Below are 16,555 nucleotides of genomic sequence, written 5' to 3' on the forward strand. Positions count from 1 at the left end.
CCTCTCCAAGTTCGCTGATGATACCAAGTTATTGGGCAAAGTTAGTACACCGGAGGGCAGGGAGCAGATTCAGGCTGACCTGGACAAGTTGTATCAGTGGGCAGAAAGAAATAGAATGCAATTTAATAAAGATAAATGTGAGGTACTCCACCTGGGAAGGAGGGATCCCCAGCACACCTATAGGTTGGGGAGTGTCCTTCTCAGCAGCTCGGAGGCAGAGAGGGATCTTGGAGTCACAATTGACTCCAAGATGAACATGAGCCAGCCGTGTAACAAGGCCAATCGCACCTTGTCATGCATTAGCAGGTGCATGACTAATAGAGGGGGAGCATCACCTCCTTTGTTCTATGCGGCACTGGTCAGGTCGCAGTTGGAGTACTGTGTCCAGTTTTGGGTGCAGCACTTCAAGAGGGACGGGGGGAATCTCGAGAGGGTCCAGAGGAGGGCCACTCGCATGATTAGTGGCCTTCGTGATAGACCCTTTGCGGGGAGGTTGAGAGAGTTGAATCTCTTCAGCCTTCACAAGAGATGGCTGAGGGGAGATCTTGTGGCTTGCCTATAAATTTATTAGGGGAGGTCAACAGGGAATAGGGGAAGCACTGTTTACTAAGGCGCCCCAGGGAGTGACTAGGAATAATGGGTGTAAACTAACTGAGAGTGGATTTAGGTTAGATATTAGGAAGAAATTTTTCACAGTAAGGGTGGCCAGGATCTGGAATGGGCTTCCAAGAGAGGTGGTGCTATCACCTAGCTTGGAGGTCTTCAAGAAGAGGCTAGATGGTCAGATGACCCCAGCCAGGTGACTCCAGTCCTCTTTCCTGCCAGGGGCAGGGGGTCAGACGCAATGATCCATTGTGGTCCCTTCCTACTCTACAATCTATGAAGCAGCAGTCCTATTAACACAGCCCAGTATGCTATTAGGGGTTGGTTTTTTTTGGTATAAGAATACACTCTAGGCTCATATTCAACTTAAGGTCCACTGGAATTCCCAGGTCGTCTTCTGTAGCATTGCAGCCTAACCTTTTGGCCGGTAATGTTGTGGAGAGAGATGTGGGTTTTCTGGAAAATTTTCCAGTGCCCTAAATAGAGCATGATCTGATTTAGCATGTTTATTTGACTTATTTAGTAAACAAAACTAAAAATATACCTCCATATTAATTTTATGTCCCAATAGCCACAAGTATTTAAACTGAAATATTTGATTAGAAAGAAGATTAAACCACATTAAGTGTGCTTTATTTAAATGTTATATTCAAAGCTTTATGTGGAAATTTAAATTATTTTTATTGGAGTACTTGTAAAAATGTAACGATGATGCACAATAGCATGTACTTCCCTTGGATTGTTTTCTTTTTGTTGTTGTTTTTTGTTGTTGGTTTTGGGGGTTTTTATGTTTTTTGAAAAAAAAAATGAAGGCACTGAAAATTGTTGACACACTAATTTTAGCACACCCAAAGAACCTATGGATATGTTGTGCTTGTCCACTCATCTACTTCAACAGAGTTTAGCTGTCTACTACTGAGGTCATTGTGGCACCTCCAGTTTCACTGTTACTATCTGCAGAATCACTTGCACTATTTATTAGTTCCATTTCAGAATCGGATTGAGGTAAATCTGATTCAGAACTACTTGAAGCACATTTTCTTTCACTAAAGGATGGTTTTACCAGTGAGTCTATGGGCAAGGGCAGCTTATCATCACACTGCATCTTCTTCACTACTTGTGCTTCTGACTGATTCTCCAGAAGCAAGAGATTTTGAGAAATAAAAACAAGCTTAGCAGTGTGTTCATTTGCTAGTCTGTTCCTCTCTTTCATCTCAACTGAGCTGAAAGCCTTCCAGTTCTGTTCACAAGAAGCTGCTGTTGGTGGAATGCTTAGGATCCTTAGAGCAATCCTGAACAACAGTTGAGTGTTATGATATCCCTTTCTCCATGTGAGAGGAGACATATATTCTCTGCTGCTTGCCAAATGACGTCTTTGCTCCAAAGTGGTACTTGGCAATGTCTGTCATGGCTATTTCATCAACGTTGGGAACTTCCTTAGCTACTTCTGTAATTGTATCAAAAGCAGTAGATATTTCCTTTTCTGATAAATGTTGTCCTCTGTGTTGAGGATTCAAAAGGTTTGCTGCCAGATTAACTGAATGAGAGCAAAACTCAGATCTCTTAGTAAACATTTGTTTTACTACTACTTTTTTTGGGTAGAGGTGAAGAAAGTAAAAGCTCAATTAGATTTTTCATTCAGTTGTCTGAATATCTCTGGAATATTTGAAAGACTTGATGCATCTTCAAGTTTCCTGATTAGCCACTGAAACTAGTAGTAGCAAATTGAATGCTCCTTGAACTCAAACCCAGAACACATCGTTGTTGAGAGTCTGCTTCTGAATGTTCACAGGAATAATCTGTGATACTGTCATCTTTTGAAGCGCACTATAAACAGTTCTTTGTGTGCAGCAAACTATGTAAACACTTTGTAACTAAGCCCCATCTAGTTTCTCTTGGCAATAAAAGTACACTTTCCTTCCCCTGCTTCTACGTTCTGTAATTTCTTCAAAGTCTGATTAGCAGCATGATGATTGTTGAATACCTTCACAATCGCTTTGCAGTTTGCCAATATTGTCTTCATTGTATTTACACTTAACTGCATCCTTTGCCAGAGGATTCAACCCAGGAGCAAGACAGCCAGATACTATTTAATGAAGATACTTTGCCTTTAGTATTTGCCATGCAGCTTTCATGTTAGTCACATTATGAGTTACAAGGGCGTGTACCGAGTAGGGACCTGCACTTTCAATCGCTTCACTCAGTAATTTGGCTATGTATTCACCTGTATGACAAGATTTGGTAGCAATTGCTTTCAGGAATATTGGTTCAGGTGTTGCTAACATAATGTTCAATAGCATCAGAGTCAGTGATTCTGCTTTACCAATCCCTTGAATAACCATTATTTGAACTCTCTCATACTCTGTATCTAAGAGAGGATGTGATAAGCGATAATGTGACAATAACTTGTATGATGGGCGAATTAGTTTGTAATGTTCCTTCCAGGATTGATTTTCAGTTATGAAAAGAGGTGTAACACTTGCAAATATAGCTCAAGCTAATGTCTCATCTGCTTTTTCTTGATCTTCTTTTGACATGTTGTCCACAAAGCTTGATTTAAGAAGCTTGACTGTCTTGAACAGCTACTTACGGTGGATCGCATATCTGATGACAGTGATCTTGAAAGCAAGAATCCTTCTGCTTCTTCCCTCAGACCTGGCAGCTCAACATTTTCATTTTCCTTTTTCTGCAAATCTGCTATTTCACTTGAGCTACCAAGTTTCTGCAACAAAAGGGGGGAAATATTTTTTATTTTAGCCTATTCTAGTCTGACCTCATCCATCAGGAGAAGGAGAAGCACCAGGGAGCTTGCTTCCCCCCTCCCTGCCAGAAAGAACACTCTGATGTTCAACTTGCTGCTCAGTTGCCCTGGTACTGCAGAGCCAAAGGGTGGCCTCTGCCATTGGCCAGAGGACTAAGCTCACTCTGCTGGGTTGAAATATTTAACTATTTATTATGTAATTTTTTTCAAAACATATTGTTAACCCTAAGCCACTTTGGGTGCTTAGTGCAAACAGAAAAGCAGGATATACATTTTTCAATAAATAATATTCCAGAGTTGCATTAACTTTTAAAATGATAACGTTTAAAACAATATAGATGCTAATCTATACTGTGTGTTGTTTAACATTAAGTTGTTTACTTGCATAGGATTCCTGAAGTAGACTTTTCTCAGATGTTGTTCCACCACTTTGGTTGTATTAGCTTTCTGTATATGGCTTGTACTCTTTCAGGACAGTTTCTATATTTTGTTAAATGTTTATTCATTCTTGTTGTGTTAGCATACTCTTGCCTGCAATATTTACATCTACCAACTTTTCCTTCCTTCAGTGGCTTGAACTTCACAATAATGATGCCACACTGGCTTTTTTTCTGATTAGGCATGATTATGACTACTTCAAAGCAAAAGCACTAAAAAACTAACAGACCTTATGCAAACATTTCTAACTTCTCCAGCTCAAGAAAAGAAATGAGACACTGCTGTGTGTTTGCTGAACTGAAAGTGAAACAAAAATTAGTCACAGTTTGGGTTTGGGTTTTGCTTTCACTTGCAGTCTGAGATGAAATAAGAATTTTAGCTTTGGTTTTCATTTGACCTGCACAGCCAATGAGGTGAATTCATAACTTAATTTTTTGGTTTGGGTTATTATGTGAGTGTATTTATCCTCCTGTTTACAAATCAATAAAACATATATGTACTCTCTCACGCTTCCTATGGGTAATCACCTGAAAAACAATAATTACAACTTTGAAACTGCCAAGCCTACCTAATATTGTATTGGCATCCATTCATTGTTACTGATAATTTTTATGGAAGAATGAATTTTTAGAAATGGAAAATTTCCCACAGAAAAATAAAGCGCTGGAAAAATTTTCCATCCCACATCTCTGGTTTTGGAGAAATGAGCTGGAGCCACCTTACCACTTAGTCCCAGTAAGGATGTAGACAAAGCCTCCTTGCTATGTGCACTAGATTCAGCCTGCAGCAATATGTTGCCAACCCCTAACCTAGTCAGTTATTCTACAGTGAATGCATCTGCATCATCACATGCATTTAACTGCACAGTGGACTAATTTGCTGCACTGTAAATCATCACAGTCTCTACATGTGCAATGGTATTAGACTGCAGCAAACTAATTTTCACCACCATAACATAGTACTGTCAGGGACAGTAGTTAGTATCTTACGACAGTGAAAATAATTGTGCCTAAATGCATGTGTAAACGCTTATCTGGGCAAATATTGTGCCCAGGCAGCAGGGAGCCACACACCTGCCTGCCATCTAGCCACAGGGCTCTGCACTCTGGGGCACTCTTGTGCTCTTCTTCCACCCATGAGCTCAGGGCTGCTCTTCCTTGGCTCAAACTGGTGTGGTCCCAGGCAGTGTCTGCCCATGCACCCTGGACTGCAGCAGGTTGAGCATCTACACATGCCATTAAGGCACCATGATAAGCTCTGGCATCAGAGCTTATCACATCACCTTAATGGCACATGTAGATGCCCCAGTCTGTTTCTGCATGTAGTTGTTCTTTTGTAAATGCAGAGCTCTTTACTTGTCCTTAATGAATTTCATTTGATTAATTTTAATATTATTTGTCAAGTTTATCAAGGTCATTCTTAGTCTTAATCCTCCCCTCCAGTATTTGCACTTTACCTCATCTTGGTGTCATTTTGAAATATCCTGAGTGTGCACTCAAGTCTTTATTCTCCAAATCATTAATGAAGGTATTGAGCAGCACAGGACCCAGGATAGGTCCCATCTTCCCCCCCCCCAATTTATGTTTGCTCTTGGAGTACAGTCATGCCATTAGTTATGCATCTGGTCCCAGTGTCAAAAACCTTGTAAAAGATGCAGTGCATATATTGCTGTTCCCCCATCACAGTGCCTGTCATTTTGTCATCTTTTAAAGTGTATTGAAATATGGCCTTTGATTAAACTGATGGAAGTACAGTGGTCACCATAGACTGCATTCATACACAAGAATGGATGTTGCTGTCATTGTAATATCTGTCTCCTCTTACTGAATTTGTGTTCACTCCATATCATCTTTTCCATTGATCCCTCTGTTCCATTCTGCTTTTTTCCTTTCTGATTTTCTCTTAATGTAGTGCTTTCCTAAGAACACAACTCACGAGAATAGCAACTGTAGAAAATATCTGTGCAAGAGTATTAAGGCCCATTCTTAACAGATTTTTCACTGGGATTAAGAAACCTGAATCTAAAAATTTAAACGAATACAGTTATTAATTCGTATGGTCAGTGGCATGAAGCAGGTGGAGTAGTTTAATGTAGCTCATCATATTCCACACAGATCTCCCAAACTGTTAAATTGCTTTAAGGTCATTTACTTTCCTGCCTACTGCATGTTAGCAAACTTTAAAATGGTTGTTTCCTTTTATAAGGTGAAAAAATTGTTTCAGTGTGTCAGTTAGAACCATAACAGTATCCTGTCGAGTAGATTAGTTGTAGCTTTAGTTAAAGTTTTGTCCACACTAAAATAGCAAATACCTTCTGAATGGATGAGTTGTTGGCTAAATGAAGTTTAACTAAGCTTTTTCAAATGGGTAAAATATCGGTACAACTAATTAATTTGCATGTAGCAGTGTCCTAACCCAGCTAGAGTGCACCCTAAAGCAGCTAACACACATGATGGTGGTTTTGGTGCATCTCTGTATGGTGCAGCTTTTTTGTCCTGTTGACAAAACCCCAATACTTGAGTGTGACTACTTTTGGGTGTGTTAAGATTTGCAAATTAAGTATCTGTGCGCTCTTGAAGAGCCTGATCTAGGCATGCTCCAAGCATACTGACAAAGTACATAATCCAAGTGTAGTGACAGCCTTGGATTTAGCACACACCACAGCGTTCACAGCCATTTTTAAAAATGATGACTGCAGGAGGGGGTGGGGTGGGGTGGGGGGGGTGGTCACCCTTTATGTAATAACTTCATGGTTGGAGTATTCTCAAGAATGTATGGGAACAAGGGTCAAACCTGTATCTCCCACCTCCCAGAAGAGTGTCCTCTCTCTTTATGGACTAGGTTGAGAGGGAGATACTCTCCACCTCTTCTGCTGAACCTGTGCTATCATGTAGCCAAGAATGTGAGTTTCATAAAACCAGAATGAGAGCATGTTAGAGAGAGGATGAATTTATAGGCCAGTGATGAGAGTATTCCCATGGTAGAGGAGAGCCCTTGCTTTGGTTCCCTGTTCACAACATCACTACTTTGAGTATTTTGTCCTGCGTCTCTTGAATGAAAATGCTTACATCAAGGATGTCCAACTTGTAAGCAGGCCAGGGCCACAAGCTGTGTGGGCCAAGTATCCCTGGAGCAGGCACACCACCCTCCTGCATTGTCACGCACAGATGCCATTTCCCCTCTTTTCTCTGTCATGCCATGCACAGACACCCATCTCCTCCATGCTGGGTTGTACCCATGTTGTACATGGGTACTCCCTCTGCTCTGTGGTATGCGTACAGGCAGACCCATAGCCCACTCCCTAGCTCTCCAGGCTGTGGGTCTGGGACTGTGGTGCTATGCCATTGCTACCCCAGGGGCGAGGGCCAAAAGCAAAGGGGGGGGGCCTGCTGATGCTAAAGCAGCGGGGGAACAACTACCCCAGGTGCTGCAAATTGACCCCTCATGCACCACACATGGCCTAGAGGCCACAAATTGGACAGACTCAGCTTAAGCAATCTGGGGGAGATGCCTGGGATCTCTTCCCTGGGCCCCAGGGGTGTTTTAGTCCACATAATTCTTTAAAATGGTGCTTACAAAATATGTTACACTCCTCAGTTCTGGTCAACTTCAAATAGGGAGACTATTAGCTAATAGTTATAGTGTGAACTACATAAAGGGCTTTAGAATTCCGGAACTGTTTTACTGTTGAACAACACAAATTAGTATCTTTCATTATACCTGTCAGTGTAACTTATTACAAGAAAAAATCTCATCAACGTGAAAGCCAGAACGTCCAGTTAATTTTTTAAATGAAGATCTAGCATTTCAAAATATTCTGCCACTTCCCTTGACATGCTATTCCACAACATAAAAAAAAATCCAACTGTAAAAAAAGATTCCTTGATATTTAGCTTAGGTTACATATTATGAGTACACTTTTTGTGCAGAATGGTTTAATGATAGAAATTTAAGACATTAAATGTCTTTATTTTAAAATTAAGTGCATAACTATGTTGCAATATTCTGGTTTAGCAGGGAAATGGACTAAACCAGTCTGCTTTCTAAGGCTGAAATTTTGGTGGTTTAATTAAAACTGGTTGAATAGACAAACCTTGGTATATTCAAATTGTAATTTTATTTTAATTTCTCTGGAGAGAAAGCCATTAAACACATCTAAATATGCTTTTAAAAATTGTGTGATTGATAAATAAAGTCCTGCATGTTTTTGTGCCAATCCCTTAATTATAGGCCATACTTGTACCAACCACTGTGTTAAGGGATAATTCTTTGCCTTACAAGAATTTAAGGCGAAGCATTATCCCTAAACACAGTGGTTGGTACAAGTTTGGCCTGTAATTAAGGGATTGGTATGAAGAATTATCCTTAAACACAGCAGTTCTCATGTGAAAGGTCACAACAATTCTTATTTGTGACCTTTTACATAAGAACTGCTGTGTTTAGGGATAATTCTTTGCCTTACAAGAATTTTTGTGACCTTTTACATGAGAATCTATAATAATTCACTTTCCTATAGCAGGTCCCTTTTCTTTGTCATGTGGAATTCGATCCAGATGTGGCTGTGTTATAATGTATGAAGAAGTCACCATTTCTCAAAGTTCCTGGGAGTCTGCCAAAATCACTGAATCCTCCTAGAGCAGGCTAACATTGCAGACCCCAAGTAAAAATACATTGCACTGAACTCCTACGAGTGTGAGGAGTCGAGCATCTTCCCATACTTCTTTCAAGTACCTATGGGTAGGACAGAGAACGAAGCTTGGCTCCTACAATATAGGCTTAGTTCCTTTACTTCTTTTAAGAGTGTCGCCACATGCCACAGGAACTCCCCTAAATCCTCATGGGGGAAGAAAGACATGAGATCCATCCATAAATCCCCAGATCCACCACCCTTGGGTGGCAGGGACTACAGGCAGCAGGAGCCCCCATGTCTGAGTGTTGGGAAAAACTGACCTTGAGCTTCCCATCAGTCACCCCCTGCAGCCAGCATGTGCAATAAAACATTTTTTAAATGTTTTTTCTTGAAGTAAGGCATTGTGCACACGCACACACACCCGTTAAAAGAGCATTCTTTTAGGTTGAAGGGTCAAGCACATGGCAGTTAAGATATCAGCGTTATGGTTTCCCATGCAGTCTTGTGTATATGGATTAAATAATATGTTTACATGACCACATGCTATTTTTTCATATATTGTACCATTTTAATAAATGTTATTTGAAGCCCAACCCTGGCAAAACAGTTTGTTTTTTGTAATCTCACTAATGTCCAGGTTAAACACCTGACTATGAATCCGCTTTTGTAGAAAACCAGTCAACTGTGAACCCAACCACAAATATTTAAGAGTCCCCTTTGACCACAGTCTTGCCTATAGGCATCATTTACAAATAACTAAGAACATACTTGCCTCACATCACAATATAATCTCAAAACTGGCTAGTATGAGTTGAGGAAATGATGCAGAAGCTCTTAGAACATCGCCACTGGCACTCATTTATTCAGTGGCTGAGTATTGTGCCCCAGTTTGGGGCGGGAGCACTCAAACCAGCCTGATTGGCTCTCAGTGAAACAATGGGACTTATAACATGGTTTCATAGTTGGTAGGGTCGGAAGGGACCTGAGCACATCAAGTCCGGCCCCCTGCAATGGCAGGAAGGAGTACTGGGGTCAAACGACCCCGGGGAGGTGTTCATCCAGCCTCCTTTTAAAGACCCCCAGGGTAGGAGCCAGCACCACTTCTCTTAGAAGTTGGTTCCAGCTCCTAGCCACCCTGACGGTGAAGTAGCGCCTCCTGATATCTAGCCTAAATCTACCCTCTGCCAGCTTGTAACCGTTATTTCTTGTCACTCCTGGTAGTCCTCGGGGGAAGAGGGATTCCCCCAATGCCTGCTGGTCCCCCTGACTAGTTTGTAAACGGCCACTAGATCCCCCCCCTCCACCTTCTCTTGTGGAGGCTGAACAGGTTCAGGTCCCTTAACCTCTCCTTGTAGAGCCTGCCCTGCTGCCCCCTGATCATGCAGGTGGCCCTCTTTTGGACCTTCTCCATGTTGTCCACATCCCTTCTGAAGTGCGGCACCCAGAACTGGATGTAGTACTCTAACTTCGGCCTGACCAGTGTCGCATAGAGGGGGAGGATCACTTCCTTGGACCTGCTTGAGATGCATCTGTGGCTGCATGACAGGGTACAGTTGGCCTTCCTGACCACGTCCCCATACTGTTGGCCCATGTTCATTTTGGCATCAGTAATGACTCCAAGATCCTTTTCTGCCTCTGCATTGATGAGAAGGGAGTTCCCCAGTCTGTAGGTATGCTGCTGGTTCTTCCCCCCCAGGTGCAGCACCTTGCACTTGTCAGTGTTGAAACCCATCCTGTTCTCATCCGCCCACCCCTGTAACCTGTCTATGTCCGATTGCAGCCTATTCCTCCCTTCTGGCGTGCCTGCTTCTCCCCACATCTTAGTGTTGTCTGCGAATTTGAACAGGGTACTTTTTACCCCCTCATCCAAGTTGCTGATGAAGATGTTGAACAGTGCAGGCCCCAGGACTGAGCCCTGCAGAACCCCACTGCCCACATCCCTCCAGGTCGAAAATGACCTGTCCACCACCACTCTCTGGGTGCGGCCCTCCAGCCAACTAGTGACCCATTTGACTGTGCAGGTGTTGATGCCCCAGTACCCTAGTTTTTTAATGAGAATGGGGTGAGAGACAGTGTCGAAGGCCTTCCTAAAGTCCAGAAAGACTACGTCCACTGCTACCCCTGCATCTAAGGATTTTGTGACCTGGTCATAGAAGACCACCATGTTGGTCTGACAAGACCTGCCTCTAATGAACCCATGTTGGTTGCCCCTAAGCATAATCGCCCCTGGTGGCCCCTCGCAGACATACGCCAGGATAACTCTCTCTAAAAGCTTACCTAGGACCAAGGTAAGACTGACTGGCCTATAGTTTCCTGGGTCCTCCTTCCTCCCTTTTTTGAAAATGGGAACCACATTGGCCCTTTTCCAGTCCTCTGGCACCACACCAGAGCACCACGAGTGCTCATAAAGCCGTGCCAGGGGTCCCGCAATGACCTCTGCTAATTCCCTCAGCACTCTGGGGTGGAGATCGTCAGGACCTGCTGATTTAAATATGTTCAGTCCCTCCAGAAGTTCCCTAACTAGGTCCTCACTGACCCTAGGCCTGGGTGTGCCTCCCCTGGGGCCTACGGGGGTCCTGGTGGGGGGGAAGTGGGGGGTGACCCAGTCCCTGCTCAGAAAAATGGAGGCAAAGAAATCATTAAATAGGTTAGCTTTGCTGTCTGGTGCGACGACTAGATTTCCCAGCGTGTCCTGCAGAGGCCCCACGTTACCCAGTACCTTCTTTTTACCCACTATGTATTTAAAAAAGGACTTTTTGTTGTCCTTGATCCGGGTAGCTAGTCCCAGTTCCATCTCCGCCTAGGCCTTCTTGACTGCCCCCCTGCAGCCCCGAGCAACCGAAGTATAGTCCTCCCTGGTGATGGCCCCATAACAGGTGCTTGCAGGTACATTCCTGTTCCCTGGTTGTCTGTTCTATCTCATTTTCTTCCTCCTGATCTTCCACGTTAACAGGCTACTTTACGTCTGCAAAAAAACACATTTAATTCCCTACCAATTTTTGAGGCACTTAATGTACCCTCCCCCCCACCCCTCGCACCCCCCCTCCTGGGCCAAGACTTAAGTCTAGAAGGCCGTTTTGTAGTGTAGAAAAACATGAAAATTTTGACATCAAGGAGAAATGAACCCAGCAATGGAATACAACTGACCTATTTAAAAAATTGCTTATCACTGATCACAGACCCCACATCTAAACCCCCTAGCTTTGCTTTACCAAAGCAAAGCTAGACAATGGTGATCAGGGTTCATACTGAACAAGGTAGATATAATTACCTACTGTATATATGTAATTTTATTAAAGACCCCAAGTGCAAGTGTGGCAAAATCCAAACTCTAGCACACGTCAGAGAGGAGCATTCTATTTATCATTTTAATGGTTGCACTGAAGACCTGCACTAGGCTATTGACAATGCTTCACAATGGATATCAAATCTGAAGTGGTCATTGTAGCCTCATCCTTAAGTGCCGTTGTTTATAGGTTGCCTGTAAGTTGCTTATAGTCTGCTCTGTCATTCGGTTACTGTATTCCATGCTAATAAATATCGTGAATATGCATAGTGGATGCAAATGATAACAGTATAGTTCAATACATTTCCCCTTTTTGTAGAAAACCAGAGCACCAAAAACAGTAATAGGCAATTCTTATAAGAGTGTATGCAACAAAAGTTTGGTCACCTAGCTGCAGAAAAATGACAAATTGCATTCTAAAAATACTGAGCCTAGTCCTGTACCATGGGATTGTCCAACTGACAGCTCCCAAGGGGCCAGCACGTGCCGTAAGCATCCTAGTGGCTGCCTCTTCCATTGCCACATGATGGGAAGGGGCCATGGGTTTGCACATCCACCACAGCCAGGGGGTAGGGCATGATTTGTGCACTGCTGCTGCCACACAGTATGGGGAGGGTCTCATACCACTGCTGCAGCTCAGATAGCAGAGATCCTGAAGTCTCAGCATATCTCCACCTACATGGGGAGGGGGTAGGCCATGAGCCACGGCCACAGTCCAGAGCCATTTCGGGCTGCTTATGCTGTGACCACTGTTCATCCAGGGAAGGTAATCCCAGAGGGGCTAGTCGCACAGCAAATGGCCTGTGCCATGTGCAGTTCCCCCAGACACACCAGAGTTCATTAGTCCTAGCATAGAAACTGGTCAATTACATAGCCAAACAATCTCAGGGTGGACAAGGCAAGGGTCGATGTATAGGATAGTTTATATTTCTTCTGTTAGTCTCTGCAGTCTTGGATATATGCATAGCTGCAATGGACTTTTAAGTGTAAAATATTTGAGTTCTTAGCTATTGTTATCTAGTCTATGCATGATCTTATTTTATAATACATGTTATATCCATTTTACTTTCAGTATGGATCATTTAAACGAAAGCACTGATAGCATAGACTGGCAGAAAAGAAAACATACTCATAAAAATAAGACACAAAAGCCCAGCTGACTTAGCCATGCATTTCTACTTTTAGGCTTAGTCTAAGTTAACTTTCAGACCCAGAACTCTGCAGCTTTGAAAACAAAACTTTAGTATACATTCAGAAATAAGCTGTTTAACTTTAGGCATCTAAATGTCAACTTCAGTATTTTTTTTCTGAGCGATATCTGATATATTGGGTGAGTGGTGGGATGCAGTGGTGTCAGTTTTAGTTTTTTCTAAAAAGAATGATTTTGAGTTCCAGAAGCATTTTTTAGGAAGCAGATTTTGCTGAAAGCTTTAAAAAGTATTTTTTTAAATTGGGAACAAGGTGTTTTTGTGATATCCTTTTTGGACCAACTGTATAGTTGGAAAAGTCTCTTAAAAGTGTTACAAAGCACTTTTCTACAGATTTAGAAAGAAACAGACACAGACTAGGCTAAATGGGGAGAAATGGTTTGTGTTTCATGTTAATAAGAGCAATTTTTTTAAACTGCCAAGTTTGGGGAACCATGCTTCATAGGATGAACAAGCAGATGAGTAAACTGAAGAGGATACCATACTTGGTAGAAAGTGTATAATTGTCTATCTAAACTTATTTTGAACTTATTTGGTGATAATTTTTTTTGTTCTTCCTGTTATACAGACACTCTTAGAATATGCAGAAAAGTGGAAGACATCTGAAGATCCTCTGCCATTGTTGGAGGTATACAGAGTGGCTATCCAAAGTTATGTTAAAGCACGACCTTATCTTACCTCTGAGTGTGAAAAAGTAGCCTTTGTGCTTGAACGCTTATCACTGTGAGTATGTTTTTCAGTGAATTGCACGTTATATGTAGATAATATACATTTTAAGCAATTTTCACTTGATACCTGTTAGTTTTTAGATTGAATTTAAGAGTTGATATTTATCCATAATGTTCTAAATCAGGGATGGGCAAACTATGGCTCATAGACAGAATCTGGCCCACCAGGCCATTCTATCCAGCCCATGGGGCCCCTTTAAAATTTAGAAAATTATTACCTGCGGGTGGTTGCCTGTCTAAAAGCTGATGAGGCACTGCCAGCAGTATTGGCAGCAGCAAGGACTGTCCAGCCCCGCCCCACCCCACCGCGCCCCACCCCCAGTCCCCAACCAGAAGCTTCTGCCTAGCAGAAGCTTTTGGCCTGGTGACAGTGGGGTTGTTCCCCTGTCCTCCCTCTGTCTGAGAGTGGAAACTCAGGTGAGAATGAACGGTGCAGGGTGGAGAGGGGAACTGCTGGAGGAGCAGGAGCCAGCCCAGCCTGGCCGGCACCACTTGGTTCCTGGCTGGCTCCTGCTGTGCTGTGTAGTTCCAGCCACACAGCCAGGAACCGCGTGGTGCTGACCGGGATGGGATGGTTCCAGCACCATGCGGTTCCTGACTTCATGGCTGGAACAGCAGGAGCCAGCCCACCCCGGCTCCCGCGGTTCCTGGCTGCATAGCCAAGACTGCACACAGGAACTGTGGGGGCCAGGCTGCACTGGCTCCTGTTGCATTCTACGGTCCCAGCCATGCAGCCGGAAACCACGTGCCGTTGGAGTGCTGGGTGGAAGGGGCATCGAGCAGGTGGGCAGAAGAGCAGTGGTAGCTGGGCAGGAGCGTGGGGCCTGCATTGGTAGCGCAGGGCCTGCATCAGTGCCCCGGTGCCAGGGCTGGCGAGGGTCCAGGGCAGAGCCCAGGCTGGCAGGGGGACTCTGTGGAACTGGTCCAGCTCCGCCCCTACCCCTGGGGATAGAATTTTCTCTCTGAAGGTTATTTTGCTGTGGAACAAGCTACCATCCCTTTCCTGAGAGAGCCTGAGGCTGTGGATCTCCATGTACTGATGCAGGGTTGGACTCCTACAGAGGCGGGAAATCTGCTTTTTATGTATGTGGAGGTTAGAGGAGGTTAATGTTTGCAGGCAGTTTGTGATTTGTGGCAAGGAAACTCAGAGGCTTGGATAGCTTCCCCTTTTCATTTTTTGTATGCACTTAAAGGTACAGTTGAACTATGTATTTGCACATATCTCTTATTCCATTTAAAATCTAATGACTTATTTTTAAAAAAATATTATAATGACAAAGTTGGTTTGAGATTTTAAAATTTATACTCATCAAAGTTATGTGAAGTAATATCCCATTTACTTTCCAGAAGCTGTGTGGAACTTTTACTGTGTCTGCCTCTTGACTTACCAGAAAATAAATGGGAAAATTTTCAGGCGTTTGTACGGGTGAGAATTTTTGGGTTTTTTTATATGAATAAGATGAATATGAAGGGAAATGTTGAATCAGCAGCCTTTAAGAGATGCTTTGGAAGCTTCGGGATATTTTGTTGCAAGAGTTAGATTAAACTTTCTGCTTCCTTCAGTTAAATTATATATTAATTCAGATACTAGCTTGGCTGAATAATATTTGGCTAAGATGAAAACAAAACTAAAGTCTGATCCCAAGTATCTTGAAAGATGCTTTTAATGGATACTAAAGTTATAAAAAAAATAATTTATTTACCAGTTATTTGTAACAAAATACTAAAAATGAAATTATGTAACATCGAATTCATATTTCACTATTTCTTTTGAGCCAAATTCTTTTCCACCTGTTATGAATCAAAGTACCTAAGTATGATCATTTTCCACTCTGTCATTGAGAATAGAATCAAGTCCTCACTGTCCTGTAAATACTGCTCTGTATTTAGCTAGGACAGTGAAAACACCAGTGAATGTTACAGGTTTGTCAGGCTTTATGAAAGACTTTAATAGGAAAGTATGAGCCATCTGCTCTGAAGAGAGGTGCTGAAATTAGCCCCAACCCAGACTTATTAGATATAATGGTTGTTTGGACTGAGAGAAATAGGGCCTTCAGCCTGAGAGAAAGAAGAAGTAGGAAAATTGACTTCACATTTAACATGCCCTGACATGAGTATCTTGAATCTGAGGGTCTTCATTGTATTCTCAAGTTCTGAAGCATAAAGTAGTTAAGTTTGGGGAGAAAGATTGGAGTAGACTTTGTTACCAAAAGAAATGAGCAATAAAAAACTAATAGTGAACCCCAGGAAAGTTTTGGGTCATGTAGGAAAGTCTTCTTGATAATACTTCCTCTTTTGCTTTCAGAGTTATATGCACTGCCACATCATAAGCCAAAGCACACTTTGAGTATTAGTGAAACATTAGTTTGCCTACAAGCATTATGCAGGTCTACCACTCTAGAGAACTCAGAACATAAAAAATATTAGTCATTATCACAGAAACCATCAGTTTTCTCACTGTTATTAATGTTAGGTTTTGGTCAAAATTTTCTTGAAAGTTATCTTATTACAGATTATTTTAGTATCCAAATACAGTTACTAACTTTTTTAATAGTCTGTGAGGGCAATGTGGTAAAAATTAAAGGAAAAATTAAATTTATCTTTTTATCTAACTCAAAATTAATTTATCTCCACCATGTCCAGTGCTTCAAGATAGATCACAGAAGAGACTGAATAAATAAGATTTGGCGCCAAAGTCTTACCTGGACAACAGACTTTATTTCCATTTTTTCACTTGATTTTTAATGGACTTATTGCAGTTATACAATAAAAGTATTTTTAGTGCCACAATCCCAGTTTTTCTGGTATAAGACTGTATTTTTTGAAGCCTACCTGATGTTATACTGGCATATAGCATGTACACTACAACATTTAAATTTCCATATTAAAAAGTCTACTCAT

General features: G+C 42.2%; 1 protein-coding gene across 1 annotated transcript in view; it reads left to right on the plus strand.

Annotated features, from left to right (window-relative positions):
* ZNF292 (zinc finger protein 292) overlaps nucleotides 1-16,555 on the plus strand; it is a 107,432-nt gene that overhangs the window by 44,133 nt on the left and 46,744 nt on the right. The window contains exons 2-3 of the mRNA XM_006263179.4: nucleotides 13,495-13,649; nucleotides 15,002-15,080. Of these exons, the coding sequence (XP_006263241.1) occupies nucleotides 13,495-13,649; nucleotides 15,002-15,080 (234 nt within the window). The remainder of the gene's footprint in view (nucleotides 1-13,494; nucleotides 13,650-15,001; nucleotides 15,081-16,555) is intronic.

The sequence above is a fragment of the Alligator mississippiensis genome, chromosome 1 (assembly GCF_030867095.1).
Source record: "Alligator mississippiensis isolate rAllMis1 chromosome 1, rAllMis1, whole genome shotgun sequence".
Lineage (NCBI taxonomy): Eukaryota > Metazoa > Chordata > Crocodylia > Alligatoridae > Alligator > Alligator mississippiensis.